This window comes from Caretta caretta, chromosome 19 (genome assembly GCF_965140235.1).
Source record: "Caretta caretta isolate rCarCar2 chromosome 19, rCarCar1.hap1, whole genome shotgun sequence".
NCBI lineage: Eukaryota > Metazoa > Chordata > Testudines > Cheloniidae > Caretta > Caretta caretta.
In genome coordinates this window covers 12487676-12514024 of record NC_134224.1, presented here as the reverse complement: position 1 = coordinate 12514024, position 26349 = coordinate 12487676, and the positions used below count along the sequence as shown (strand labels likewise).

General features: G+C 48.1%; 1 protein-coding gene across 1 annotated transcript; it reads right to left on the bottom strand.

The window, feature by feature from the left end:
* Nucleotides 1-234: 234 nt before the first annotated feature.
* LOC125624814 (CCN family member 2-like) lies at nt 235-21093 on the bottom strand. Its single transcript, XM_048826058.2, has 5 exons — nt 20989-21093; nt 15456-15669; nt 6897-7136; nt 3438-3649; nt 235-2401 (listed from the first exon to the last, which is right to left on the bottom strand). The coding sequence occupies exons 1-5, from the start codon at nt 21049-21051 to the stop codon at nt 2090-2092; spliced, it is 1041 nt and encodes a 346-aa protein (XP_048682015.1). The 5' UTR covers nt 21052-21093; the 3' UTR covers nt 235-2089.
* Nucleotides 21094-26349: the final 5256 nt, after the last annotated feature.

Genomic DNA, 26349 nt, shown 5'->3' with positions numbered 1-26349 from the left:
TTAGAGGACTCCAGCACAGACCAATGGCAAAGATCCTGGGGCTCTGAGGACTCCAACACAGACCAATGGCAGAGATCCTTGGGTTTGAAAATGGCCAGTGATTGGTCATCCAGCTGAGACTTGCCCCTGTTTAGAAGGGAGCTCCTCTCAACTCCCTGCTTTGACACATCCCCTACTATGCTGCCAGTGGCCCTCCGGGGACCATTCATCCACAGAGGAGTTCAGGTGGGTGGGTTATATACAAAATAAAGAGACATTTATTGTTATCAGGTAAAGTGCAACCATCATTTAGTTTTACACTCTGAAGCCAAGCAGCCAAGAGGAAGAACAGCCACCAACCCAGAAGAACTGCACGAAAGAGGTGGGGGCTGGGGAGTTTACAGTATGGCTGTTTGACAGATAGCAACACCGTAACGGTACAAAGACCACTTACAGTTTGAATCCCAACACAAACAACAGGAGGCCAAAGCTCCAGGAGCAGCTGTGATGGGAGCGATGCTGCTGCAGCTGTTCAGGGATGGGGAAAAAGGGGCGATGCTTTATGCCATGGGCATTTCAGTGGCCAAGTCAGAGATGATGCTTTGAAGCCTATAAGCGAAGGGCGGCATTAACTAACTGTCTGGAATGTTATTTGAAAGGAAGCTCTGCTCTGAAATACCGCTATGGATGGCAGCATAGGCACAGTCCCAGCCTCTGCAGTTGGCTGGACCTCAGTTCTGCAGCAAGGCCCCTTGATTCTGCATCATTCTGGTAGAAATTCTGTCCCAGCTTCAGATGAATTAAAGAATGGAGACAAAGGGCACTTAGAAATGGTGGGATCAGCCCATTAGCTGGATGTTTCTGCTAAAATGAGCAGGCATTAAATAGTAATGTTGATATTTGGACCATTATTAGTCTTCAGAGTTAACATCCCACTGAGGCAAATGGTTCACACCTCTCAAAGCTATTGCTTCAGGCTGGTTGCACACTGTGGTAGATACCCCTGCACTGGTTATACTTGGGCTACAATTGTAAGATTTTTGTTTGCAATTGTGAGGACTAGCAAAAATTTTCTCTACTGGAAGCTGAGATTATGAAGCATAGTTCTGTGGCAAGAGATGAATCCCATGACTGACACACAGGGCCCCAGTCAGAGCTTCTCTTGTTGTTGTCTCAATAACTCCAGGTCAAATCTGCTCAGTTTAGTTAAAGATTGTTTTTTTTTCCTTCCAGCACCTCAAACTCTCCCTGGGATCTGACCTGAGCTGGGTTCTTCCTGTTCACACACCACCAGGAATAAAGACTCTACAACTGAAACTTAGTGACAGCCCACCACAGCCCCATCGTCTACGGAGATGCCTCATACTGGGTTTGGATTTTCCAAAGAAAGTCACACAGCAACGTTAGGTCTCTTGCAATGGAACTGGCTGGCCAACTCATTGTTTCCCTTGTAACTCTCTCTCTCTCCTGTTCTCAGTAGATCCCAGGGCACATGCAGGGTCATCTGGCTTTTGAAAAATGGCTAATGTCAGAGACATGCAGTGGATGCACAGGGCTCTCGAGCTGCTGACTGCTCTGGGACATAGGGTATCAAACAGGGGCACTGAGCAGGGAAAGAGAATTTGTCAAACAGCACCAAGACATGGCAGGTGTCAATAAGTCAAGAGTAACTGACAACCACAGCACTAACCCATCACTGGGCCAGGACTACTTTCATTTACAGGGATGCATTGCAGAAAGATAGATGCCTATGCACCAGGGCCCTAGTGTGTTGTTTAATGGGAAACAGGCCTAGCACACTGATGCACATTCAGACTTCTTGGACCTCTCCTTTGCCTGCTGCCCTGGGTTTGCTGCCAGGTACCGGCACAGCAGGGGCTTTAAGGAATTGCTCACCCACTGCACTTTCAGCTAGAAATGGGCCTGGACCACAAGGCTTAGATCCCGATCCAAACTGCCTCAAAGTCTGGGGAATTTGGATCCGGATTTCAGTCCAGGCCCATCTCTGTTTCCAGGGTCGCCTCGTTCTGCCTCAGCATCCTCAAAAGGAACCAGCTCTGCAGGGACTTGAGAGCACTCAACGCATTGGCCTGACCAGGGAGAGGAGGGGCTACTGCCTCTGTATCTTGACATGGTCACCAGTCATCCTTCTGCGGTAGGTAGCCAGGAAGATATCGTTGTCCCTGGGGCAGTCATGGTGGCAGGAGCACGTCTTGATGAACATTATCTTACGCTGGAAGAAGTCCCCCTCCGGGCACCTGAACTGCACCTCTGCAGTGGTGGTGGTGTGGGGTGTGCAGCAGCGGCCGTCTGTGCAGCTACCGCAGAACTTGGGCCAGTAAGAGTGGGCGCTGGTGCAGCCCGAGAACTCAAAGCGGATTCCCCGGCGGGACTTTGGGGTCCGCACGCACTTCTTTCCTTTCTGGGGAGAGAGCAGCAGGAAGGAAAAGGTTAACACAGCAGGACGGGATCGCACTATGGAAAAAGGCACCTGTGGGGGTGGGGGGTTAGAAAAACCCTCAGAGGAAATACAAGTGGTTTCATTTGGGTTGAAATTCACTGTTTGTGGAAACATTTTTTTGTTTCAGTGTCGCCGGCTCTACTGGGGAAAAATCAAGCAATGAAACGGAGCGGTGGGGAAAACGAAAGTGAAAAGTGGGATTTTTCCCACCAAAATGAGGGGGGGAAATTTTTTAACATTTTTCCAACATTTAAAAAAATTGGAGGAAAAATGGGGATTTTCAAAGAGCTCAGAACATTTTGGTGAATTGCTTTGATTGAACCCAAACACCAGTTTTCACTGGATATAGATCTAGATATAGATAGATAGGTATAAAGTGTTTGACCAGCTCTAGCTACATGACCTGATCCTGCCAGGAGCCAGCACTCAAGTTCCCACTGATATCAATGGAAGTGGATGATGCTCAGCACCTTTCGGGATTGGGCCCTATATGAGATGCAGTATTCGGGGGAAGTGATGTTCCAAACATCACCTAGGCTTTCAGGGCTGGAGGGGTGAGGCTACGTCTAGTAATGTGGTTGATGAACCTGCAGAGTGAGCACCCCCGGCCCAGGCCCTCTGGATCAATAGAAGTGGCACCTGCCTATGCCAGGGCTGAACTGGGCTTTTGAATGTTAGCCAGGATGGGTGTGCCATGACCAGCAACTTGGGGAATGAGCTGGTGGCCTCCTGAGCATGTACTCGTAGTTTCATAGATTGTTAAGGTCAGAAGGGACAATTAGGCCATCTAGTCTGACCTGGATCAAACTGATGGGTGTCCCAGGCACACAGAACTGCAGTGCTACCCATGCCCAAGGCCTCTGCGATGGCAGGGAATTGACTGCTGTGTAGTCAGCCTCATCCTGCTTTGTCCTACCCACTCCAGCCCTGCTCCTGCCCCGTCTAGTCTCTCAGACGCTGGTGGCCCCTGCTCCCAGCTTCCACCAGCAGGCAGTACCTTGATGATCTTCTCCCTGGGGAAGTCACAGGGCCGGACCATGCAGAGCCGGCTCTCCTTCTCCAGGCGGCACTGGGGGTTGTCATTGGTGACGCGGGTGGAGATGCCCATCCCACAGCTCTTGGAGCAGGCACTCCATTCGGTGGTCTGGACTAGGCAGTTCTCCTGGAGGTCGTTCGGCTCAGGCCTGGGCGCTGGGTTCTCCATGTAAACTGACCCAGGTCAAGAGGGACACAAGAGAGCATTCAGGGACATGGCACAAGGCACATGGCCAGATGCAAAGCAAGTGAACGTCTGCGGCCTTGCTCTGCTGGGCAGCTCACAAGCTGGCGCTGCCTTGCTCTCCAGCGATGGGACAGGAGGTGCAGTAAATGAGGCCCTGCTAGAGCTGTTTGCCCTTTCACTAGCAGGGTCAGCAGGGTCTGGTCTCCTTTCCCCGCTTCTGTCAGCTCCAGTCAGTGTAAACCTAGATCTGATTTGGTAACTGGATGATGTCTGAACATTCCCCCCCTTTCTGGTGGTCATAAAAGGCACCATTCGGATGCCCTGTAGCCGCAAAACAGGAGCAGCAGAGTCAGCAGCAACACCTGCCTCTTCCACAAGACCTTGCCAACGGTCCTTAGCTCCGGCCAGAGAAGATTAATTGTTACTCAAAGTGAACTGGCCAGATCCAATGTGGCTAGTTCAGTTCTGCCCCCTCAATCTTCCTCCCCAGGCCCTGCTGATACAGTAGCTTCTTTCCCCTCTGTTACTACAGGAACTCACATGGTGCAGAACTGGTCACCCATCCCTTTGCCACTCATCGCCACTCCACAGTCCTGACCGAGGGGAGGGGACTCACCGTTCTACTGGCTAATCACTGGTTTCTAGAGAAAGCCCCAGATCTGAATATCCCAAACTATGGGCAAGTTTGGCGCTAACTTCAGGGCTTTGGGCCCCCGTCTATTTTCTAGCTAATAGCTCTTCCCTCACAGTGCAATCGGCTGCACCCTCATCTGTCTATCACTCACCTGCCAATCACTAAAACCTCCAACTGCACACCCTTAGTTGTCACCGACCACCCCACAATGGAACCCGTACAGGGTATCATCAAACAATTACTATCCATACTCTGTGGGGACTCCATCCTGAAAGAAATCTTTCCGGAACCCTCTCTTCTGATCCTCAAAACCCCAACCTCACCGAGCTCCCAACAGACCAGGACCCACCAACTCAAAGTGGCACCAGACCCTGTCAAAACAACAGATGCAAAACCTGCAGATGTATCTCCACTGCTACCATGATCAACACACCCCACAACACACCTTGCGAGATCCATGGCTCCCACACATGCCTATCACAACATGTGGGGTACCTCATCCAGTGCACTAAATGCCCAAAATAACAACTATGTGGGTGAAACCAGACAATCACTGAGCTCTCAAGTCATAGAATCATAGAATATCAGGGTTGGAAGGGACCTCAGGAGGTCATCTAGTCCAACCCCCTGCTCAAAGCAGGACCAATCCCCAACTAAATCATCCCAGCCAGGGCTTTGTCAAGCCTGACCTTAAAAACTTCTAAGGAAGGAGATTCCACCACCTCCCTAGGTAACACATTCCAGTGCTTCACCACCCTCCTAGTGAAAAAGTTTTTCCCAATATCCAACCTAAATCTCCCCCACTGCAACTTGAGACCATTACTCCTTGTTCTGTCATCTGCTACCACTGAGAACAGTCTAGAGCCATCCTCTCTGGAACCACCTCTCAGGTAGTTGAAAGCAGCTATCAAATCCCCCCTCATTCTTCTCTTCCGCAGACTAAACAACCCAGTTCCCTCAGCCTCTCCTCATAAGTCATGTGTTCCAGTCCCCGAATCATTTTTGTTGCCCTCCGCTGGACGCTTTCCAATTTTTCCACATCCTTCTTGTAGTGTGGGGCCCCAAACTGGACACAGTACTACAGATGAGGCCTCACCAGTGTTGAATAGAGGGGAACGATCACGTCCCTCGATCTGCTGGCAATGCCCCTACATATACATCCCAAAATGCCATTGACCTTCTTGGCAACAAGGGCACACTGTTGACTCATATCCAGCTTCTCGTCCACTGTAACCCCTCGGTCCTTTTCTGCAGAACTGCTGCCGAGCCATTCGGTCCCTAGTCTGTAGCAGTGCATGGGATTCTTCCGTCTTAAGTGCAGGACTCTGCACTTGTCCTTGTTGAACCTCATCAGATTTCTTTTGGCCCAATCCTCTAATAAACTCAAGCTGCAGTGGGGGAGGTTTAGATTGGATATTAGGAAAAACTTTTTCACTAAGAGGGTGGTGAAACACTGGAATGCGTTACCTAGGGAGGTGGTAGAATCTCCTTCCTTAGAGGTTTTTAAGGTCAGGCTTGACAAAGCCCTGGCTGGGATGATTTAACTGGGAATTGGTCCTGCTTCGAGCAGGGGGTTGGACTAGATGACCTTCTGGGGTCCCTTCCAACCCTTATATTCTATGATTCTATGAAACTCACACAGGAAAAGAATAAAAAATAAAAACACCCTAAGACCGGTGGGCGAACACTTCTCACAAAGCGATCACTCCATAACTGACCCCCTCAGTCCTCGTCTGCAAAGGAAATCTGCACAACGCCTTCAAAAAATGAGCCTGGGGCCTTAAATTCATAACTGTGAAAATATTGGGTTTGTTTAGTTTGGAGCACAGAAGACTGAGAGGGGACATGGTCACAGTTTTCAAGTACATAAATGGTTGTTACAAGGAGGAGGGAGAAAAATTGTTCTTCTTAACCTCTGAGGATAGGACCAGAAGCAATGGGCTAAAATTGCAGCAAGGGAGGTAACTTCCTAACTGTCAGGTTAGACACTGAATAAATTAAGCACTGGAATTAATTGCCTAGGGAGGTTGTGGAATCTCTGTCACTGGAGATTTTTAAGAGCAGATTAGACAAACACCTGTCAGGCACATGACCCCACATAACCCTCTCACCAATGTGTTGCTTCTGGCTTCTGCCTAGCGGGGAGGGGGGTCTTGGGGCTTCAGCCCCACCAGGCACACCTGCCGGGGCTTGGGACCTCAGCAGGAGCAGGGTTTCAGCATCAAGCCCTGGCATGCACCTCCCACAGGGCTGAAGCCCTGAGACCCCCCTCCCAACAGGCACCTCCCGCAGGGCTGAAGCCCCGGGCAAGTGCGCCCCGGCTCTCGAACGTCTGAAGATATGCAGCTCAGAGGGTCGGTAAGTTTGGCCACACCTGGCTTAGTACAACCAGCTGTAACCCACTTAACCCCCCTTGCTGTCCTATGACTGCAGAGGCACCCTGCCTTGAATGGTCCCTTGAAAACTCCTATGAGTCTGGAAGTTCCTTTCCCAGACTTCCTGAGGAAGAGCTCTGTGTGGCTCAAAAGGCTGGTCGCCCTCACCAACAGAAGCTGGTCCAGTAAAAGATATTCCCACCCCCACCTTGTCGCTCTGCTCACCTGCCAGGGCTGTTTCCTGGCTGCCCCCTTGACAGATCCACTCCTCACAGCACTGGGTTGGGAGTTTGACCCAGCGGGGGTTCGGGCAGTCCGGAGAGGGGAGCCGCAGGTTGTCGGAGCACAGGGGGATGCAGCCGATGGCGCCGTCCATGCAGATGCATTGCAGCTTGCAGGTGGGCTGGAAGCTCTCACCGTTGTGATAGATCTTTCCCAGCAGGTCACAGGTCGCCCCCTCGTGGGCTGTAGGGAGAGATGATGGGGGGCAAGGGGGGAGAGTTGATGGAATGATTCAGCAGAAATGATCCAGGTGCTGAGGGCCAGGCCTCTTCCTCTAGGGGACTGCATGGTAACCAGAAATCAAAGCATGTGAACATCAGCTTCCCCGGCCTGAGATCTATGACTCCTGGGGGTGTAACTTGATCTTCCCACAGGCATCTGGGGTCCCAAGCCACCAGTTTAGAGTCTTTTCCTTGAGTGCCTGTCCAAGGGGAGCCTGAGTTCACCAGGGACCAGGCTGCGCCCCTCCCCTCAGGGTAAGCAAGCCCTTCTAATTGAATTGGCATGGCTGGACAAGGGCAGTTTCACCTGCAGCGAACTGAGCCCCCATCCAAAAATGAGGAGGGTGGGGTGTGACCTCTCTGTTCACAAACCCATCGAGCAAGCCAGTAATGCACAGGGGTCACTTCCGGTGCAGCTCTGCTCACAGCCCCACGTCTGAGACAGGCTGGTAAAATCCTGGTAAAAAGGCTGGTGTGGGGGATGGACTAGGGGACCTTGAGGTCTGGTCCAATCCTCTGTTGCTACAGTCCAGTAAATGCTTTGGATGTGCGAGGTGCTGACTGTCGTTTTAGGTTACAGCAGGGGGCAGTAGCACCCTGCAGGACCGACCACAGCATGGAGATCTACAGGACTGGGTGAGTGCCCAGGCAAGAATCAACTGGAGGCTCCAGGAATCATGAGAAGCAAGGAAGAAGCTGGCTGACAGCTCCTGTGTGCAGAGCTAGTCTGAGGCCTTATAAATCCCCGGAGGAAGAGCTATTGCCTGGAGCTCTCTGTGGCAGAGAGCGGGTCCCCTCATGTAGTGCGGCAGTATTTGAGTAGGGATGGGCTCAAGGCCAGATCTCAAACACCCCGAAGTTCTGGGTAGATTGGATCCAGTACCTTGGTTTTGCTCCATCGCTTTGGGCCAGGTTGTGAACCCCATTGACAAGACCATTCATGTGAGTTACACCCCCTGGGGTATACAGGGCCTAGCACTCTGGGGTCCTGCTCCGTGACTGGGGCTGCTAGGTGCTACCATAATGCAAACAAAGAACTGCTCGGCAGTGTGAGCAAGTGGTTCACAATCCAGCTCACAGTGATCGTATCAAACTCTTTGCTGCGAGGGCAGCTCTGGCTGATCCTCACTAACCTGGTTCTTCCAGAGACGGATCTGGGAAAAGGACACAGCTAACCTGGTTTCAGAGTAGCAGCCATGTCAGTCTGTATCCACAAAAAGAACAGGAGTACTTGTAAAAAGAAAAGGAGGACTTGTAAAAAGAAAAGGAGGACTTGTGTCACCTTAGAGATTAACCAATTTATTAGAGTATAAGCTTTCGTGAGTTACAGCTCACTTCATCGGATGCATAGAATGGAACATATAGTAAGACATATATATATATATACACACACACACATACAGAGAAGGTGGAAGTTGCCATACAAACTGTGAGAGGCTAATTCGTTAAGATGAGCTATTATCAGCAGAAGAAAAAAAACTTTTGTAGTGATAATCAAGATGGCCCATTTAGACAGTTGATAAGAAGGTGTGAGGATACTTAAAGTGGGGTAATAGATTCAATATGTGTAATGACCCAGCCACTCCCAGTCTCTATTCAAACCCAAGTTAATGGTATCTGGTTTGCATATTAATTCAAGCTCAGCAGTTTCTCCTTGGAGTCTGTTTTTGAAGCTTTTCTGTTGCAAAATTGCCACCCTTAAATCTTTTACTGAGAGGCCTCAGAGGTTGAAGTGTTCTCCTATCGGTTTTTGAATGTTATGATTCCTGATGTCAGATTTGTGTCCATTGATTCTTTTGCATAGAGACTGTCCAGTTTGGCCAATGTACATGGCAGAGGGGCATTGCTGGCACATGATGGCATATATCACATTGGTAAATGTGCAGGTGAACGAGCCCCTGATGGTGTGGCTAATGTGATTCGGTCCAATGATGGTGTCACCTGAATAAATATGTGGACAGAGTTGGCATCGGGCTTTGTTGCAAGGATAGGTTCCTGGGTTAGTGTTTTTGTTGTGTGGTGTGTGGTTGCTGGTGTGTATTTGCTTCAGGTTCGGGGGCTGTCTGTAAGCAATGACTGGTCTGTCTCCCAAGATCTGTGAGACTGAGGGATCATTTTTCAGGATAGGTTGTAAATCTTTGATGATGCACTAGAGAGGTTTTAGTTGGGGGCTGAAGGTGATGGCTAGTGGCTTTCTGTTATTTTCTTTGGTGGGCCTATCCTGTAGTAGGTGACTTCTGGGTACTCTTCTGGCTCTGTCAATCTGTTTCTTCACTTCAGCAGGTGGGTATTGTAGTTGTAAGAATGTTTGATAGAGATCTTGTAGGTGTTTGTCTCTGTCTGAGGGATTGAAACAAATGCGGTTGTAACTTAGAGCTTGGCTATAGACAATGGATCGTGTGGTATGTCCTGGATGGAAGCTAGAGGCATGTATAGGTAAGTATAGCGGTCAGTAGGTTTCTGACATAGGGTAGTGTATATGTGACCATCACTTATTAGCACAGTAGTGTCCAGGAAATGAACCGCTTGTGTGGATTGGTCGAGGCTGAGGTTGATGGTAGGACGGAAATTTACTTGACTTCTACATAGAATGCTTCCGTCGACGTGCATGGGCTGAAATGGTGGAAAAGCAGCATCACTTGCCCCATAACCTCAGCTGTGCAGAACACAATGCCATCCACAGCCTCAGAAACAACTCTGACATCATAATCAAAAATGCTGACAAAGGAGGTGCTGTCGTCATCATGAATAAGTTGGAATATGAACAAGAGGCTGCTAGGCAGCTCTCTAACTCCACATTCTGCAGGCCATCATCCTCTGATCCCACTGAGGGTTACCAAAAGAAACTACACCATTTGCTCAAGAAACTCCCTGAAAAAGCACAAGAACAAATCCACACAGACACACTCCTGGAACACCGACCTGGGGTATTCTATCTGCTACCCAAGATCCATAAACCTGGAAATCCTGGGTGCCCCATCATCTCAGGCATTGGCACCCTGACAGCAGGATTGTCTGGCTATGTAGACTCCCTCCTCAGGCCCTACGCTACCAGCACTCCCAGCTATCTTCGAGACACCACTGACTTCCTGAGGAAACTACAATCCATCGGTGATCTTCCTGAAAACACCATCCTGGCCACTATGGATGTAGAAGCCCTCTACACCAACATTCCACACAAAGATGGACTACAAGCCGTCAGGAACAGTATCCCTGATAATGTCACGGCAAACCTGGTGGCTGAACTTTGTGACTTTGTCCTCACCCATAACTATTTCACATTTGGGGACAATGTATACCTTCAAATCAGTGGCACTGCTATGGGTACCCACATGGCCCCACAGTATGCCAACATTTTTATGGCTGACTTAGAACAACGCTTCCTCAGCTCTCGCCCCCTAATGCCCCTACTCGCGCTATATTGATGACATCTTCATCATCTGGACCCATGGAAACGAAGCCCTTGAGGAATTCCACCAGGATTTCAACAATTTCCATCCCACCATCAACCTCAGCCTGAACCAGTCCACACAAGCGGTCCCTGATTTTCCTAAAAGAACCTGTGTGACTGGAGACTTGGCAGGATTGTGACATCAGATACCATGCAAGTGAAACCCAATCCAATCAAAATCTCACTTTCCCTCCTAACTATTTAAAGCTGCTAGTTTTCTATTTGTTGATGTCTATTCAACTCAAAGGTTTGGAAGACACTTGGGAGAAATGTGCTCTTTTTAAAAGATTGACCATACCAACCCTTCAACGGAGGGCTGAGAAATCTTCCAGTCCATGGCAGAGACTTCCAAGAAGTTCTCCAGCAAAGCCAAGGAACATCAGACTTAATGTTCCAGATATTTCTAAGCTAAGGAGAACAAGTAGACCCAGCCCCTAATTTAAAGAAAAAATCATCCTTATAAATCATAAATCTGCAAAAAAAGGCACAAACCACTGTCTTAGCCACAAGCCCAGCCTCCCTCATATGTGCTGCACAATGATACAATACAGCTTTACCACTGAACCAGGTAAGGGGACCAATTCCCTCGGTGAGAACGAACAGTAGCACTAAACAAGCAGCCTGTCTTTGCAACATTAATCGAAAGGCATCCTGAAACCCTTCTTGCCTTGGCTACCAAGTGCCAGCACTAGAGCAGTATATCTTCGTGCAATGTTTCCCGGGGCTCCATCTTTCCAGAAGTTACACACACTGCAGCCCTGGGTGTCAATTTCCAGCCTCATGTTTGTACGGCTGATTTTAACACTAACCCAGCACAGAGCATTCAAGCCCTGCAGTACGCAGCATTCTGAGAAGATGTATGAATCCCAGTCTGTCTTGTCATGTGTTCCTGATGGGCTCGTTCACGTAAGGGGGGTACTTCCGACTCAGATGAGAGTGTCTCCTCCTTCTTGAATTCCTTTCTCTGCTGTGGAGCACATAGTTCTGGTTGATGTGCGGTCAGACACATGGATCCCTGCCACTTGCTGGGTCTAGTGAACCTGTGGTCATCCTTGCCTGTGGACCAGGGCTTTCCTCCCTTTATATGAGATGTAGACACAAACTGTGCGTGGCGATTGCACATTTAAAGCCTGTAATATTCTGTGGCAGCGTACAGAAGTCTTGGAACCTGGAAGCCGGTGTTCGGAGATGGACATACCGATGTGCAATCGCCACAAACTTAAAGATCCATACACTACACAAATAAGCCTCCTGACCATGAAATGTTCCCACCTCTGGATTTCCCGGGGACTCCCGTCTATGTATCTGTATTTTCAGCTTTAAGCTCGTTGGGGAAGGAATTCCCTCTAGTTGTGATTTATGCACAAAGTGTTGTGCACACGGTTAATAATCCTTATCCTCTTTGACTTCCCCCTTTCCTTTTCCCCTCATGCCCAGGCTGGTACCAAATTGTGATGGTTCTCCTTCTAATATTCTTAGAATCTCCTCTTTCCTTCCCCTGTCCCCACTGCCAAAACTGTAGTTCTCCCTCATCTGGATTCCTGTAAACTTCTCTTCTCCAGCCTCTCAAACTCTCCCCTCTTCTCTCTATCCAATACAGTAACTCCTCACTTAACATTGTAGTTATGTTCCTGAAAAATGCAACTTTAAGTGAAACGATGTTAAACTAATCCAATTTTCCCATAAGTTTTAATGTAAATGTGGGGGGTTAGGTTCCAAGGAAATTTGGGGGGGGCAGACAAAAAGCATTATTTACTGTACAGTACTGTACTGTACTGTGGTTGGGAAGCGCCCCTGGCTTACCCCACACAGGCACAGCCTGCTGCAGGCAAGGACGCTAGGAAGCACCTTCGCAGCAGCAATGGCAGCTTCCCCCCAGAAAAACAGGCGCCGACTTTGCCGGGGGATGCTCCAGGCCCGCCACTTCCCGTCCCTGCTCCACTCCAGGCCCACCTCTTCCCACCCCCACTCCACCTCATCTCCAGAGCACGCCATGTCCCTGCTCCTCCCCGCACTCCCGGAAAGTCCTAAGTGCTGGGGAGGGAGGGGGAAGAGGCAGAGAAGAGGAACTTGTGCAGTGCTCCCTCGTAAAGTCGCTGCTCTTCCACAGAATCGTACAAGCCATGGACAGAGCAGGCAGCCAAACAACGTCATAAGGGAGCATTGCACAACTTTAACTGAGCATGTCCCTTAATGGAGCAGCGACATAACTTTGAAAAAAACGTTAAGCAGGAGGATGTTAAGTGAGGAGTTACGGTCCCCAGTAGCTGAAGTCATCTTCCACCTCCACCACTCCATCTCTCACCCCTTCCTCAAGTTCCTTCACTGTCTCCAGCTGCTAATGTGCTGAGATATCAATGTGATAGTTCTGACAGGAATGGTCAAAGCCACTAGGGTGCACATTTTTCTAACAGATGCTCACAGATTCTAGGCTGAAATCCTGGCCCCACTGAAGTCAATAGATTTTTGCCAGCTCATTTTAATTTCCCATTTTAAGGTCAGAAGGGACCATTGTGATCATCTTGTCTGGCCTGCATAACACAGGCCATAGAAGTCCACCCTGTGATATCTGCATCAGCCCATATCTTATGGCTGAACGAGAGCACCGCTTTTAGAAAGACATCCCATTTTGAATTAAAGACTTCAAGTGACAGAGACTCCACCACATCTCTTGGTAATTTGTTCTAGGGGTTAATAACCCTCACTGTTAAACATTTACAATTTATTTCCAATCTGAATTTGTCTAGTTTTGACTTCCAGCCATTGGGTCAGGTTCTGCTCCTTCTCTGCTTATGTACGTGGTGTGACCAGGCCAGTTGTTATGAGAACACTACAAACTCCAGAGACAGGTAGTGGTATCTTTCTATCACCAATAGTTAGATATATCAACTCATGTGAATTAAAACTGAGAAACATATGCACTCACCTCTAAAGGCCCAACCAGAGATTTAACAAGTGGGGAGGAAAGAAAATTAAACAGATCAAAGAAAATAAGACTGATCAAAGAAGAGGACAACTGGCTTTTGCAAGTGAAACTTGCCATCTGAATCCTTGCAAGCAAGTGAAAAATTAGCACACAATAAAAACAGCAGCTGCAACAAGTAACCTGCAACTCTATTGACTCCAACTAATTCTGAAATACTGCGGCTGGAGCACTAATGGTAGCTAGAGTTAAGGTTGTGTGAGCGTTTCTATTACAACCCCATTTTCAGTCGTTTAAAAGTTTCCAAAACTTTTACCTCTCAGGCAGTCTGTTGTAGCTGTGATAGTCCCAGGATATTAGAGAGACAAGGTGGGTGAGGTCATAGCAGCCACGGGGCAAAAATAGTGGGTGCTGAGCACCCACCGACAGCCCCTGGCAGCTCACCCTCACCCCAGTCCCAGTGCTTCCCGCCCGACAGCAGGCCCATGGATCAGTGCCTCCCGCTCCCTCCCCACGCCTCCCACCTGCTGCAAACAGTTGTTTTGCGGTGTGCAGGAGGCTGGGAGAGAATGGGGAGGAGTGAGGACACAGCGCACTTGGGAGAGGGGGCGGAACTGGGCGGGAAGAGGCAGGGTAGGGGTGGGGCCTTGGGGGAAGGGGTGGAGTGGGGGCGGGGCCTGGGGCAGAGGCTTTGGAAAATTGGCGCCTGTGGGTAAGGTAATATCTTTTATTGGACCATCTTCTGTTGGTGAGAGAGACAAGCTTTCAAGTTGACTCAAAGTGTGTTTAAAGTGGGAAATGAAAGGTTTCCCAATCTTGAAGAAGAGCTCTGTATAAGCTTGAAAGTTTGCCTCTCTCACCAACAGACCTTGGCCCAATAAAAAATATTCCCTCACTCACCTTATACCCCTCAGGCAGAAATTTTCCAGCCCTGGTGTCTGTCCAAGGGCAAATTTTTTGGAAAGTTTGAGCCAAAAATGATGCCACTGGTTTTTGGGGAGGAAAACAAAGAAAAGTGGGAGGGAGACAATATACTTCCTCCACTATGAAAAAAAAAGTCTTGATTTTTTGTTTTTTATACAGTCCTACTAGCACAATGGCTCTGGCTAAAACGCTGATATTGGGCAGGGATGTAATAGCCTTCGCTGAGAGACGCTCCAGGAGGGGTCTGGTGAAAACAGGTTTGCATTTGCAGTTATCAGGATGTGTAGAGGCCAGTTGGTGCATACACACTCTTTTGCAAATGATATTCTTAGCTATTTCTATTAATGTTTTGAACACAGGAAGGCCTGGAAATAAGGTGTAAATTTATAACGGTGAGAGTAATTAACCATGGGAACAAATTTACCCAGGGTCCTGGTGGACTCTCTGTCATTGACAATCTTTAAAATCGAGATGGGATGTTTTTCCAAAAGCTCTGCTCTAGGAATTACTGGGGGGGCGAGGGGGGGGGTGGCAGGTCTCTGGCCTGTGCTATGCAGGTTAGACTGGATGACACAATGGTCCCTTCCGGCCTTGGAATCTATGAACACGTGTGTACAATGGATTTAAAATGCTACCATTAATGTGATAGGGTAGAGAATTCTGCTCTGATTACAAAAGTAACAATACTTTACAATAATAAAATAGCCTCAAGCATTGGGGGCATCCTGGCCTCTCCTGTTCTCTGCCCGTGGCTCACAATGGATTAGTTGCCTGAGGACTGAAATGTTTTGGTCTAACTAGTGTCTGGTCTGTGACATAGGAGGTCAGAGAATACGATCAGATGGTTCCTCCTGGCCATGCACTTGTCTGGTCTGCCATTGTGTGTCCCCTAAGGGAGGTTCTGATGTCCCTCTGGCTCTCCCATGGTCTGTGGGGCCTCGGGACAGGACAGCTTCACGCTGGAGGGATACACAGCTGCTCACCTAAGCAGATCCCGACGTCTCTGTGGATTTTGGAGAAGTCGCAGTAGAGTCCCTTGTGGTGATCGCAGGGTGCCTGAAGGGAACACAGCTCACCCAGCTGCTGGGCACACACCTTACAGCATCCGCAGGCATCCCACACGTGGCTGGTGCCAACAGGGCACTGCAGCGGCTCAGAGGGGCACTGGCATGGGTACGAGCACGGCTGTGACTCTGCCTAGAGGACAGACAAGCCATGAAAATAAGACCCTTCTTCTCACAAATCAGCAAAGTGGAGAGATTAAAAGTGAATCAATCTGCTGCCCCAGCTCCAGCAGGACAAACCCACCTTTCTCTCCCCCTCCCCAGTCTGGGTGCCATGAAGGACCTTCCATGCAGCTCCAGTTGAGCAATCCTCTTACCCTAAAATCAAGTGGAGTCCAGGAAAGAGGAATCCCCCTGGGAGGCAGGGTCAGCTTTAAACACTAACAGGGCGAGCAAATGCTTGGAGTTCCCCACTCTGTGGAATCGGTCCCCTTCCCTTTGACTGTATCAACAACAACACACCTGGCTCTGTCATCAGTACACCTCAGAGGACTCCACAGAGGAGGTCACCATCATTATTCCCATCTTACAGATTGGGAAACTGAGGCACAGAGTGGGGAATGGATTGGCCCAAAGTCACCCAGCAGCGCAGCCAAGAATAGAACCCAGGTTTTCCAAATCCCAGTGCAGTGCTATATTCAAAAGGCCACATTACTCTCCAAGTAGGCCCTGAGAGGTGAGCCCCACCTTTCTGGGGACTTTAATGTAACCTCCTTCCTTGGGACCTTACAAAAGTAATGCCATCCCTGCTCAAAGGACTTCAGGTTGCCCTTCCCTCCTTTCAAAACCCCACACTTCAGTATTTCTGCTGTTTGATTTCACATGGTGAACAAGGTTGGGCTGGGTCTGAAGGATGGGAATGAACTCGGAAAACCCAGGATGCTGCAAATGATGGTGGTGGTACAGTAGATGGTACCTTCCCCCAGAGCCAGTGCTGAACCAGCCCCCCAGCTGCTGTACACAGCATGGTTTGGATGAGATGTGAAACTAAGGTCATTAAAGGTGCTAAATTTGCAGTCATTAAAGATCCCCCTTTTAATTAAAAAAAAAATCTGTGTTAATCCCACTTGGGTAACTACATTTTGCCTACCAACATTCCCACTATGTAGTTTCAACAGGGATATGGAGTAGTTCTTCACTTCCCATGTCTACTTGCTGTGTCATGCCTCTGTGCATCGCTAGCCATCTGCTATGTTCCACCCCAGAGGTGGCTGCAATTGCAGTGAGAAAATGATTTTTGTGTCTTATTTGCATGCGTCAGTCTAAGCTTAGTACATGTTTTGACAGGTTTCAGAGTAGCAGCCGATGAAGTGAGCTGTAGCTCATGAAAGCTTATGCTCAAATAAATTGGTTAGTCTCCAAGGTGCCACAAGTACTCCTTTTCTTTTTACATGTTTTGAGATAGCAATGTAAAGTAACAAAGCAACCAAGTTCATACACATCTGCTCTTGATTCATACCCAGCCCTTGTTGGTAAAGCAGCTTCCTTGCATGGTTTGTTTTGTGACCAAGTAAAAGTAGTAAAACTTTTCCAGCTGCTTTGCATGTTGTTCCCAAACACTGTCCTAACTGAAGCTCATATGGGGCTAGGAGATGCCAGCTGCTTTATACTCTTGCAACAATCAGCACAGTATAGTATAGCACAGGGATTTGTCTGAATCGTAACCCACAAGACCTCACCAAGTCTTACCCCATTCAAGAGGAATTAATCTAATTCTCTTTGAAAACTCCTAGTGCAAAATCTTCTTGTAATAAAGCCTCTAACACCACCTTACTGCCTGTAACACACCCATTCTCAAATCGTGGTCAAGAGCTGGCAGGATCCTCCCTGTTTCCAGCTGTGAAGCTGCATTACAAGAAGCTGACGGTATTTCAGTGCTTTCCTCTATTTTTCAGTTGCTGTAATTGCCAAAGGGGCAAGATATTCGATCAAGACTAGGTGGAGAGGTGGGTACAGGGGAGGATCATGAATGGGGGTGATGTGCATCTGCCACAATATCTATATTAAGATGTGGTCCGTGCACTGAAAAAGTTGGCAGCAGCCAGCATTCTCCAACACTGTGGTGGCAGCAGCCTATGTAAAAAAACACTCTCAAAATGTCTGATTTTTTTAAATTCCCAATGACGACAATCTGAGATGAAACCCAACGGAATTTGAATCATTCCCTGACCTTGTCACTGTCAGTGCTGATTGCCTCCTTTCCCAACTTCACACAGAGAAACTGAACTGCTCTGTTTTACTTTTTGTTTATAGGCAGGTTAACTTTCCATTCTCGGGTTGCAGAGAAAGGATGGTCTGGTGGCTACAGCAGCACAGACCCAGATAAGCTAAGTTCTCTTCCTAGCTCTGCCACAGAACTGCTGTGTGACTTCACACCACTCATGTCACCTCACTTTGGTTCACAGTACACCTGGCCCCAGTGTGTATCCAGACTCCAATCTGCTCTGGTTTTGCGTCTTTTAACTCCTGCTAGCAGGGCCAGCCCAAAACATTTTCGCATCTGAGGTGGGGAGCTCAAATGATGCCCCCATGCCCCCTCACTTGGGCCAAAACTTTGAAACTCTGGGTCCCAGTGGCTCCCCCCCACCCATCCACCCACAGTCTGGCACCTGAGGCAGCTGCCTCAGTTCGCCTCATGGTAAGGCCAGCCCTGCCTGCTAGCTTTACAGAGTCAACAGAGCAGCAAGTCAGCTGGAGTCTTTTCTGGCTCATCCACTATCACCAGTGAGCAGAGAGAAGGACCATGTAAGGTAGGGAACAGCTAGTACAGACTGGGCAGGGTTGAAGTGGCTACCTGGAGTCGCCTCGCGAGCACCTTCCATTAGTTATTCCACTTTCATGAAATATTAAAAGACGACGAGCATGAATTATTCTGCAACATGCCTGAAGACAATTCCTCATTCCTGCCCATATTCTTTCTGCTAGAATTTGCCTCGATACAAAGAAGATGAACCCAGGGTCTGAAGTTCAGCTCCAGATCCAAACTTCCCCAAAGAACTGAGCAGGGGCTTTGCAACAGACCTGTGCATAATACAAAGTCCCTTTCTAGCAGGTTGTGCTGCAGAGGTGGGTGGAAAAGGAACCCAGGATCAGGCAATGTACATTTCATCTTCCTCCCACCCTCAAAAGTCGCTGGCCCTAAAGTTCCATGCTGTTGGAGTTTTCAATGGAAGGGGCCCCACTTCCCTTTAAAGGCCTGATCCTGCTTCTGTTGAAGTCAGTGGCAAACGTCTACAGACTTCAGTGGAAACAGAATTGAGCCAATATTATGGATCAGAGCTACTGGAATTGAAAAAGAAAAAGAAGCCAAAAAAGATGACTCCCCTGCGCTGGTTTTGCTGGCAGCTCTTGCATACACCACAAACATCATTTGCAAAGCTGCCACTCCCAGGAGCCCTGAGCGCTGACTGAGCTGCAGTTGTGGGCAAAAAGCTGACTAGCAGAATCACATCTCCAAGCTGCATATATATTCCCCATCACTGGCTCCCAGGTCCCATCTCCTCAGCTTACAAGTCAAAACAAGATTTTCCTAACTGCCAGCACTGCAGGCTGAACGTAGGTACCTGGAATAAGAGAGACGAGTAATGTTCTTTCTGCTTCACAAAACTCTTAGCACTGGTGAAGAATCTGGGGTGGGGTGGGAGAAACCAACTCACATCTCCGCAGCTGCTGGCTCTGCAGCATGGACAGCAGGGAAATCTTGGGACCGATCAGTGAACCAAGCGGCTCTAACACCAGGGAAAGGGCAAACGCAGGCAATGACAAAGCGTTCTTTATTTTAAAGAACCCTGCTTTTTGGCTCATGATCCCATTCAAAGAGGTGGGAAAGGGTACTGTAAGGCTCAATTAAATGTTTACAAAGGACCCTGAGTGCCTGGGACGAAAGGTGCAAGACAGGTATGGTTAATGCTCTTTGTATGGTCGGACAATGACAAGGATAAAGGGGGCAAAGTGTGATCATTCCAATAGTCCTAACACTGGATTAGTTTGGATAACACTGCGTTACCCTCCATTACAGGATTTCAAGGCACTGATAAGCAACACCCTTGTGTACTAAGTAAGAATCGCTATCCCCTTTTCATAAATAGGGAAACTGAGGCAGAGAGAGGCAGTGACATGCCCAAGGTCACAAAAGTCAGTGGCAGAGCTGAGAACAGAGCCAAAGAATCCTGAATCTGAGCACTCCACTCTAACCACTAGACAACACTCCTCCTCAAGACCTAGGAGCAGACCTAGGAGCTCCTGTTCTTCTGTTCTAATCAGATCCTTGCTCCCCTCCTAGACCTAAGAAGAGAAAAGGAGTCCAAAGTCCCATTTTCAAAGCACTCAGCAGATGCTTGAGAACATGATCTCATTTGGATAAATCAAATTTGTGACCAAAGTTTGACTGTAAAGTGTTTCAGAAACTATGTTTTTTATTTGTTATTATTATTATATATTATGTGTGTTGCTGTAACACCCAGGAACCTGGGTCATTGCGCAAGGCGCTGTACAACCACAGAAGAAAAAGACAGTCCCTGCCCCAAAGAGTTTGCTAATTTCCCCTCAGCACAGAAACTGCCCAGCCCCTGATAACATTATATTATAAGCATCTCCGTACAGAGATCAGCATTCTTTCTGTTTGGAAATCATGGGGCACATTTTTGGTGCTACCAGCAAGAATCAATACACAGAGTTCGTCTACCTAAAGCATTTTGCATACATCAGTGCAATAAGCCACAAAAATCTATTTAGATCCATAGCAGCTGGTGGCATGGACCTCGTCTCCTTACTGGTCTGCAAGGTGATTAGTACAGTTTGGGCCCTATAATAACAAATCATCATAATCATTAATAATGCCCCTGTTGCTGTCATTTGGATTGTGGTCACATCCAAAGGCCCCATCAGAATCAGACCCCCATAGGTACTGCACAAAACACAGCGAGACACAGTCCCTGCCCCCACACAGAGCTTCCAATCCAATTTCTCCTTTAGATTTCAAGCTCATGGTTTCCAGAAGCAAACAGCTGCATTTCAATAACAGCTGTTTTTCTTAGCAGGAAAGGGGGCACATGGCTGAGATATCAGGGTTTTCCTCCTAGAAGTGCCACACATTAGGCAGGTAATGCTGCGGTTAAGTTGCTTGACCTCTCTGTGCGTTGGGTTTCCCTCCTGTAAATTGGGGATCACAGGAGAGCACAGGGGAACTTCATCCACACGTTTATGAAGTGCTTTGAGATCCTTGGGCAGAGGGCACTACACAGGTCACTGTATGTCTGCAGCATGCCGTTCTGAGTGTTATTTATCGACGCAGTGCTTTGGGATGCCAAGTTAACAGCTAACTCCTCCTAGGCGCTGTCAGAGGCAGGTGACAGCTGTAACAGTTAGGCTTGCTGAAAGCATTCTGCCCGCATCAAAAAAAGAAGCTGCAAAGCTCCTCCAGTAAATAAAACAACTGCAGTACGGTACATACCCAGCCAGGCGCAAGGAGGAGAAGGAACAGAGACCAGGTTATTATCCCAAAGCTGTCACACATCCTGAGTGAGAGGGGTGGGGTTTCAGACTGACAGCTCGCTGGCTTTCTGCTCTGTTTGGAGAATGCTGCACACGGGCTCTTCTTTAAATAGCCTCCTGACGGGGTGTGCCCTGCACTTGAGTGACAAGCTGGAGAACAGCCCAAACTGGGTGAACCAAAAAGTGTCCGAATTCCAGAGAACATTAGCAGATTCCTGTGCGCCTGGTGGTCACGGGGCTGCTGGTGGAGTCTGGGACTCAGCTGCATTCCACTTGGGGAAATCAAATCTTGGAAAAAAACCTTTGTGCTCGGATTTTATTATTACCCCCTCTTTAATACTAAAAGTATGAAGCCTGAAACAGCTTCCTCCACTCCCCCTCTCCACCTTCCTTTTGGCCACAAGAGCTGTACTCTTAAATAAGTGAAGCTTTGTTGGGCTAATCTTTTCCCCTTGCAAGAGGAAGGGACAGAAAGTTTAGCCTTGTTAGAAGCTGTTCGGTACCATACGTGATAGTGCGTCCACAGGGCCTGCAGACACACCCGGCCCAGGGGAGTCAAAGCTACAAGACAACAAGCCCTGAACCTAGTGCTACTGGCTAGGGTGGCTTCTTCCGCTTCAAGGAAATGAAAGGCAATAGGGCCAAGCTTGCTTTTAAGGGACGGCAGCTTCCCACAATGTTTTAATTTGGGTCACAAAATGGCTAGAGGGGAAGAGCACACACCGAGGGTGACCAGATATCCCTATTTTATAGGGACAGACCCCAAATATTCGGGGTTTTGTCTTATATGGGAATCTATTATCCCCCACCCCCATCCTGATTTTTCACACTTGCTATCTGGTCACCTTACACACACTTGTATCACAGTGTATGATCTTTTGGGTGATTATCGCTGAAATACAGGACCTAGTGTCTCCTATACAGACAGAGCGTGGGGTCATATAAAGTGACAGCCTTTACAATCCAGGACAGTTGTTTTGCTTACACCTGCCTGGCAAGGCAGAGCACTCCCACCACGCAGGAGATGAGCAGGATAGGAGAGCAAGGCTGGGAAATGAACTCAGGATATGTATATGACAGAGAAGAGCAATCTCAGGTCTGGCATACACTGAATACACAGCTGTGGCGCTCAGGAGTCTGTAAAACCCACCCCCCGGAGTGCTGTAACTATGTTGACCTAACCGCTGGTGTAGACGTGACTAGGTCTAGGGAAGAATGCTTCCATCACCTTAGCTACTGCCGCTCGGGGAGGCAGAGTTCCTACTGTGATGAAAAGCCCCTTCCGTAGCTGCAGCTTGCAGCTACACTACAGGGTTATAGAGACATAGCTCTGACACTGTAGGTAGGCTGCTATAGCCCCCGTAGGTTAGACGAGCCCAGAGTCCATGCTGGCTTGGGGCGTGACAGACCAGGCCTGGGAACTGGACCCAGGAACCCTGTAGAACAGCATACTCTGCTTTGCACCAATCAGGTCTCTCGGCTTGTGAACATTCCAAGAGCGGCACGAGGTGGCACTTTTGATTGGTCTGGCCTCAGAAAGCTGGGAAATGGCGGCACAGGTAGGAAGGTGGGTCGTTCTGGCTCTGCCGGTGAGTCATTGTGTGCCCTTGGTTAAGTCCCTTCACCTCTGTCTCTGAGTTTCTCTATCTGCAATACAGCATAAGACAACAGGGCAGAGATAATATGCTACCTACCAAGGGTGCTGGGAGTTTAAATGTATACATTAATATTTCTCCATTGCTTTTCAAAGGTAAAACACTCAGTATTGTTAGTAAATAAAAGCGTAATAAAATTACACATACATACAACACCAATATGAGAACCCTACTTAACCAGGTTTCAGAGCAGCAGCCGTGTTAGTCTGTATTCGCAAAAAGAAAAGGAGTACTTGTGGCACCTTAGAGACTAACCAATTTATCTGAGCATAAGCTTTCGTGAGCTACAGCTCACTTCATTGGATGCATACTGTGGAAACTGCAGAAGACATTATATACACAGAGACCATGAAACAATACCTCCTCCCACCCCACTCTCCTGCTGGTAATAGCTTATCTAAATCAAGGTGGGCCATTTCCAGCTATTACCAGCAGGCGAGTGAGTTTGTGTGTGTGGTTTTTGGAAAAAAGGGGGGGGTGAGAAAACCTGGATTTGTGCTGGAAATGGCCCACCTTGATTATCATACACATTGTAAAGAGAGTGGTCACTTTGGATGGGCTATTAGCAGTAGGAGAGCGAGTTTGTGTGGGGGAGGGCGGAGGGTGAGAAAACCTGGATTTGTGCTGGAAATGGCCCAACTTGATTATCATACACATTGTAAGGAGAGTGATCACTTTAGATAAGCTATTACCAGCAGGAGAGTGGGGTGGGAGGAGGTATTGTTTCATGGTCTCTGTGTATATAATGTCTTCTGCAGTTTCCACAGTATGCATCCGATGAAGTGAGCTGTAGCTCACAAAAGCTTATGCTCAAATAAATTGGTTAGTCTCTAAGGTGCCACAAGTACTCCTTTTCTTTCTACTTAACCAGGGTTCCTAACAACAGAGCAGCCATTTATTTTCTAAGCACTGCGCCAACATTGACTAGCCAATACTCACCACCTCCACGGGGGCTCATCAAATATAGTTATCCCACTGTAGAGATGGGGAAACTGTCCCAGAACTAATCATGTCTGGGATTAGAATTCAGGAATTTCTGGGTCAGTCAACTCACCCATGCCATTTATAGCTAACATAGCAAACCTGAAACAAAACTGCTATGGAAAATAACAATCACCCATCAAAACTTCGCCTTACTGTTCCATGAAGCTGCTTAGCAGCTATATCTCATCACTGTAAATTCTCAAAAGCAATAGTTAAGCTGATATTTAAGCAACAAGATTATCTCTACTGATTTAATATACGGGGCAGCTGCAAACAATGTTGCCTGATGCAAAATGTGCTGTTTAGATCAGAAACAGTTTTCCCCACACATTATCATATGTTCTATGCTTTTCTCCATCCTTCTCTGTTTATTCAGGGCAACTGTGTGAAAGCAGGACCTTCATTTCTTTTCAATGCATACAGAGAGGAAGGGTGCACAGTGATTAAATCAAGAGTCTGGAGACCTGGGGCATGATTCTCATTTACACCAGAACCCAGTGTAAAGGGGCCATAAAGGGGGTGGAAGAAGGAGCCCTTTGACAATATGCCCTGTGCAGGGGACCTCCCTGGCCCTACCTCAGCCCTGCTTCCAACCCCAACTATAGGGGGTGTGGACAAAATGCACTATACCATGGCCATTCTCTGCCTCCCACACTCACAGAGGGGCCGGGAAAGCAGAACATAAGTAGGAGCAGTCCTGAGGCTGCTCCAACTTACTCCAGGTCCAGTTGTGGGCCCTCTACAGCCTCAGAATATAGGGAGTGTAAAGGTGGCCTAAAGGAACATCATCCCTCCTCCCCCTTTCCTGTCTCAGAATAGGATCCTAGATTCTATTCCTTGATCAGAGTTGCAAAGTGAGTTAGACAAGCAAGTCACTTGCGCTCTGTTTTGCCAACGGTAAGACTGGGTGTTGTGACGTTTCATTCAGACTTGTAAAATCCCTTGGGATCCTTGCATGGAAGGCACCAGTAAAGTGCTAACTGCATTCTCTGCTCCTTCTGCTCTTCTCCCACCTGAAGATCTGTGATTTCACAATCATTTCCATAGCAGCTGGTTCTGACACCACAAACAGAGGATTAAGTCTCTGCACAGAGGAGTTAATGAACTGGAAGTGGTATAAACACACAGTGCCCAGGAGCAGTTACAAGACAAAAGCAGTCTAGCCAGACACTGATACAGATCTGGGCTTGGAAGCTGTCACACCTTTAAGTTGTGCTTTAGTTGTGCTGTCTAATACCAGCTGCTCAGAATCGTACTCTGGAGGACATGTACTCTGGAGGACATGAAAATAAGGGAGGCTAGGGCAGGGCACTGTGCACCTCTGTTCTCATTTTCCTCCTGCAACAAGGAAATAACCCACATCTGGATTGCAAATCATTTTGACCACTTTGTAGCTGTGACATCTGTGCTTCTGTAAATCCTAGACACCTTTGTTATTGCTCAATAACTTACGGCGATCACCCCGGTATAAAAGGCCGCACCGTCTATTGAGGTGGGGCTGGGAGCTCTTGAGTTCTAACCCTGGGTCTGATACAAACTTGTGCATGACCCTGAACAAGCTACAGCCATGCCATGACTCGGGGATAATAATACTTACCTACCTATCAGGGATGTGCGGTGGAGCAGGCATCACTATAGAAATACTATCAGCATAATTATTGTTAAGCAGCACTAGGCATGTTTTCAGCACAGAGCAAAAATAATCCCTCTCCAGAAAAAAATATTGTCAAGGTGAAGTTACCAGTGCAGGCCTTTGTCAGTGGTCTGTGTGCATATTACCTTGCGAGAATGTTGCTAATAAAATGCTCACAATGTTAAAAACAGGCAATGCTGAGTTAAAGTCAACAAAGCTGAGTATGAGTCAACAGTGTGCCCTTGTTGCCAAGAAGGCTAACGGCATTTTGGGCTGTAGAAATAGGAGCATTGCCAGCAGATCAAGGGACGTGATCGTTCCCCTCTATTCGACACTGGTGAGGCCTCATCTGGAGTACTGTGTCCAGTTTTGGGCCCCACACTACAAGAAGGATGTGGATAAATTGGAAAGAGTCCAGCGGAGGGCAACAAAAATGATTAGGGGACTGGAACACATGACTTATGAGGAGAGGCTGAGGGTACTGGGATTGTTTAGTCTGCGGAAGAGAAGAATGAGGGGGGATTTGATAGCTGCTTTCAACTACCTGAAAGGGGGTTCCAAAGAGGATGGATCTAGACTGTTCTCAGTGGTAGCGGATGACAGAACAAGGAGTAATGGTCTCAAGTTGCAGTGCGGGAGGTTTAGGTTGGATATTAGGTAAAACTTTTTCGCTAGGAGGGTGGTGAACACTGGAAAGCGTTACCTAGGGAGGTGGTGGAATTTCCTTCCTTAGAGGTTTTTAAGGTCAGGCTTGACAAAGCCCTGGCTGGGATGCTTTAGTTGGGGATTGGTCCTGCTTTGAGCAGGGGGTTGGACTAGATGACCTCCTGAGGCCCCTTCCAACCCTGATATTCTATGAAAGTAGCACTTCTCATATGACCCACCTTAATCCTGGCTTTGTATAGTTGCCAGCCTCCTATCTTCCCCTCCTTGCTAAAACAGCATGAACTGGATTCTATTCTGGCTCCTCTATCAGTAACCGAATAGATAACTCAGTTCCAGAATCTTTACTTCAAAGTGCTCAGAAGTTTCCATCTTAGTTGCATGA

What these genes read in the sequence shown, in the direction of transcription:
- LOC125624814 (XM_048826058.2), bottom strand. Translation starts at nt 21,051, where the DNA reads ATGTGTGACAGCTTTGGGATAATAACCTGGTCTCTGTTCCTTCTCCTC. An exon ending in CCAGGAAACAGCCCTGGCAG is followed by an intron (nt 3,650 to 6,896) that starts GTGAGCAGAGCG and finishes GACCTGGGTCAG; the next exon opens with TTTACATGGAGAACCCAGCG. An exon ending in CCAGGGAGAAGATCATCAAG is followed by an intron (nt 2,402 to 3,437) that starts GTACTGCCTGCT and finishes CTCTCTCCCCAG; the next exon opens with AAAGGAAAGAAGTGCGTGCG.